The 4,495-nt window shown below is 53.1% G+C and overlaps 1 protein-coding gene and 1 long non-coding RNA gene across 2 annotated transcripts in view; one reads left to right on the top strand and one right to left on the bottom strand.

The window, feature by feature from the left end:
* Positions 1-6: 6 nt before the first annotated feature.
* Positions 7-4,495, bottom strand: part of LOC109391044 (ER membrane protein complex subunit 10-like) — a gene marked incomplete at its 5' end in the record, with an annotated part of 13,425 nt that continues 8,936 nt past the window's right edge. Inside the window, one exon of the mRNA XM_019658239.1 lies at positions 7-646. Coding sequence (XP_019513784.1) covers positions 536-646 — 111 coding nt within the window. The remainder of the gene's footprint in view (positions 647-4,495) is intronic.
* LOC109391045 (uncharacterized) lies at positions 1,378-2,517 on the top strand. The gene is made up of 2 exons (XR_002125709.1): positions 1,378-1,943; positions 2,111-2,517. It is a non-coding gene; the product is annotated as an uncharacterized LOC109391045 (long non-coding RNA).

Here is a 4,495-nt window from a genome sequence, read left to right as displayed (position 1 = left end):
GATAAAGGGCAGAGCAGGGCCCCAGGGCAGGGCTGTGGAGGAACAGAGCCAGGTACCCATGCCAGCCCAGGCTTGCTGTGCCCTTGAGGTCAGAGGGGAGGGTGTCAGACGAGTTAGGGACCATCTAGGAGTTGGGGGGCCACCTAGCCCGGCCGGGCAAGAACAAAGGCACAGATGCTGGAGAGAACTGGCATGTTCCCAGACTACAGGGATTGGTGGTGGCGGCGGTGTACTGACAGGCAGTCAGAGGGGCCCAGGAACGTGGGCTCCATCCTGTGGGCAAAGGGAAGCCTTTGGAGCTACAGTGGGGCCACTGTGGCAGGGAGGGTGCAGCAGGGCCCAGAATCCAGCTGCCCCTCTGCAGACAGAAACACCGAGGCCCATAGGGAAAGGACTCCTGGGGAGGGGTGTCCCCCTCATGGGAGGGGGGGGTGCCAGTGACTCCTTCTTGGGATGACCTAGGACACAGGTACTCTGGGCAGTTAGGGCGTCCCCTGGACGAAAGAGAATGGGGCACTGACTGTCCCCAGACCCCTCACCGACCACTGCCCCCACTGCTACCACTGCCACCACCGCCCCCTTGGCCCCCAGCGTCTGGCGCTCCCGACATCATGAGGAACAGGACGACAGGAACGATGTACATCCACTGTGGGCCGGACAGGAGGATGAAACGATGGACACACAGACACAGAGACACAGAGAGAAGAAAAGTGAGTATGAGCAACATTTCCCCCAGGGCAGGGAGGTGGGGGCCGGCGTGAGGGGAGGCCACGTGAGGAGTGGGGCCCAGGTCCCCTACNCCAGCGACTCACGGCAGCCCAGCTCCAGGTTGAGCTGTTGTTCAGCATCTTAGCTGTAGAGGGCAGTGTCACTGGCCCTCCTATGTGGGATCCGAACTGGGGCCCTCTGGCGTCCCAAGCCAGCTCTTAACCATCGCGCCACTCGGCCGGCCCCTTTTTTTTCTTTTCTACTTCTGCTTACCCCATTTTTTTTCTCTCTAGCTCTCTTCCTCCTTTGAAAGCACTTGCTTTTTAATCCCGCTCGCTGGTCATCCTTCCTTCTCTTCTCTTCCTCCCCCCTTTCCTGTGATTCTCTCCCCCCTTCCTCTTCTCTTCCTGTCTCACTGCCTCTTTCTCACTCCCATCCCCCCCTCCTCTGTCTTCCTTTTCTCCCCATTTCTGTCATCTTTTACCCAGTACCCTGCTCCTCTGCGTTCCCCTCCCCCCATGTCTGTCTCCCTCCTCTCTGCCTTCCTCTCTCAGGGACTCCGTCCAAGTCTTCTCTCATTTCTCTCCTCCTTTTCTCCCAAGTGGCCCCCTTCTCTTTTCCCGTTTTCTTTCCTCATTCTACTTTTTCCTGCATTTTTTCTTCCCTCCTTTTTCTTCCCTTTCTCTTCTCACTTCCATCTCTCTTCACTCTTTCTCCCTCTTTCTTTGATTTCTCTGCTCTCTGAGTCCGACGCCTTTTCTTCTCATCTCTCTGACCTGGCTCTTCAGTTTCTCTCTTCTGTCTCCCCCTCCCTTCTTTCAATCTCTTTCCTGTGTCTCTCCACCCCCTCCGGTTCTCCCCGCTCACTGGCCTCCCTCCCTCTGCACTTTGCCATGACAGGCCCCTGCATCCTCACCCTGAGGGCTCCTCTCTCGCTTTGCCTCCCTCTGGAGCCCTCGGTGCTCTGAAGTTTCTAAGTTCTGAGCAGGAGGCAGGAGTCTACCCAGGGATCCTCACAGGTTTTGTGGCAGGAGGTGGGACAGCCCACAGCAAGGCTGCCAAGCCAGAGGTACCCAGGTGGGAGGAACTTTGTGACATCCATTTTCTCTCTCTTTCCTGTCTGTCCTGGACTCTGGACACCACCTGGAGGAATCAGGCTTGCCCCAGGCCCAGGAAGAAGAAAACGAGGGACAGGCTCAGAGACAGGGAGCGAGGTGCTCAGAGACACACAGCATGTAAGTGGCAGGGCCAGTTTTGGGCGGGCCTCCCTGCGGTTGGCCAGGAATTGGCTTCTTCTTGACTCTGCTGATTCTTGAACTCCTGTCTGAGCTCGGTGAGAAGGGGGCTACCTTCCTTCTGCTCCATTCTCCTCCCCAAGCCTCCCCTATCTTCTCTTCCTTAGGCAGCATGGAACACATCAGCGCTGGGAGGACCTCACCCAACTCCAATTTCACAGATGAGAAAATAGGCGCCCGGTGTTCCTGAGAACCAGCATCTGTTAGGACACAGGCTTCCTGGGAACCCCAAACTTCCGGAAGGACCACCAGTGCCCAGGACCACATGGGTCTGCATAAGGCCTGAGAGACATTCTCGGATTAAGTGGAATCCTCTATCGCCACCTAGTGGCAAAGGATGGAACTGCAACCCGGCTATATTAGACACTTGGGTATGGTCCCAGCAAAAGACAGTGACTAAGAATGTGGGAATAGGTGGGGCGAGGGGGCGGGGGAGGCGCGCTGGTCGGAAACGGGGAGGGGAATTTTGCAAATTCCTGTAAAAATTAAAAAAAAAATACTCCTTGTCAATATATATACTCCCTACTCAGCAAGCTTCTTGTATGCCAACTTAAACTTCAGGATATCACATTTTCAGGTCATTCTGTGGGTAGATTCTCTCCTGTGTTGCCATGGAAATATATATGGGACTGTTATGAGAAACAAAGAAAGGTGGGATTTGGTTTACACAGTTCGCCTGGGGGCCTACTTCTAGGAATTTGGCCAAATTGAGTTTGTTTCCTTTCATAATGGCACTGCTTATGCCTCACAGAATGGAAAGTGGGTGCAAAGGTGACTGACAGCTACAGGGACCCCAATATATGGTCCATGATCCTCACCATGGAGACTCTCAGATGGGTTAAATAAAGGAACCTATACAATTGCTTCCAGAAGCCACACACTACAATGCACGATTTGGGCTAGTAAAGAGGCTTTTGAAGATACTCAAATTAGCCTTATATATTTTAAGGTTTTAAGGTTTTGTCATACAGCTCTGTGCTAAGGACACCTAAATGCCAATATATGACCCTAGGCTTGGAAAGGGGGTTTCCTCAATGCCAGGGAGCAAGTGACATTTTGTAGGGCAAAGAAGGGCTTCTAAGGGGCGAGGTAGGAAATTGGGGACGGGGGCAATAACTGAGCATTTACCTTGTAGGTGCTCTGCCATCTTAGACCAGAGGTCAGGAGGCTGGGAAGGTCCAGGAGGGAGAATGAGGGCTGAGCTCAGTGGGGACAGAAAAGGGACATGGCAGGAGGAGGAGGGCTGGGGCTGCAGGGAGATGGAGAGGGTGAGAATGGTGCCTGTGGTCTGGCCTGATGGTATCTAAATGACTCATTAATAAAGGCTACAGAGGGGGTGAGAGGTAATTAACGAAAAATAGAAACTAACAGGCCTCAAAGGGGTTGGGACTTTGTCCTGAGGGCACTGGGGAGCCATGGGAGGGCTGTGAGCAGGGGAGGAGGTCAGCTCATGTCAGAGAATGAACTAGAGGGGGATGCCAGAGGCCAGGAAGAGGCTGGGATGATGGTCCAGGTGGGAGAAGACGAGAACGGGGCTGAGGCCATAGGGATGGAGATGCAGGACAAGGCAGGGAGGAATGGTCAAGTAGGGCCAAGCAGCGCTCTGGTCGGTGAGGCTGGGTAGGTGGTGGCACAACTCAGTGCAATGAAGCATTTTTATAGAACCTCTGACTGGGGGCAGATGGGCGGCAGACTTCCTTAGTGGTCCCTGAGGTACTTCCTGGGACAGGAGCCGTGGGTCTGGAGACCAGTCTGAGCTGGAGATAGGTTTGGGACTCATCAGCAAAGGGGCTATTTGGATGGGCAGAGGCTGAGACCATCCCCTAGGAAGTCTCCATCTGGTGGTGTGGCCTGCAGACACACACGCCATGTGTGCAAAATGATGCCGGTACCTGGCGATTCCTGCAGGAAACCCAAAGGTCCAATGACAGGGGACCAATGCAATCAACTCGGAGTCAGTCATGTCACAAACGAGGATGCACTTTATATCAGAGATGGAAACCTCTCCAACTTATGTCAAGTGAGGGGTGAAAAACAAAAGCAACATACTTTTTCAAAACTACTGACATACACATTTGCTCGTCTATGTAGAGAACCCCTCAGAGCAATGCACCTGAGACTGAAACTCAGGTGGCCCCGGATGAGAGGGTGTCGGGCCGGGCTATGCAGAAGGCTCTTTGATTTGGGCCCTCCTGTATCTTTTGAAGTTTGTGCTATATCCCTGGGTAACGGCCAATAAAATAAAACCATGAATCAGCTCACCAGGGACAGGCAAGAATTAGAAGAGAAGTTTAATAAGGACAGAATTCTGGGGAGCCTGGACTGGCTCAGACAATGACTAGAACATACCACAGAATAACTGTGTCAGCTTGATAGTGACCAAAAAAGTTGTAGAGAAAAAAAGACTGTAATAAGATAAAGACCTCAAATCACAATCCATTAAAAAAACAAAGTGGAGGGCCGGCCGAGTGGCTCAGTTGGTTAAGAGCTTG

The sequence above is a fragment of the Hipposideros armiger genome, unplaced genomic scaffold, assembly GCF_001890085.2.
Source record: "Hipposideros armiger isolate ML-2016 unplaced genomic scaffold, ASM189008v1 scaffold_283, whole genome shotgun sequence".
Lineage (NCBI taxonomy): Eukaryota > Metazoa > Chordata > Mammalia > Chiroptera > Hipposideridae > Hipposideros > Hipposideros armiger.
This window is presented reverse-complemented; position numbering and strand designations above follow the sequence as displayed.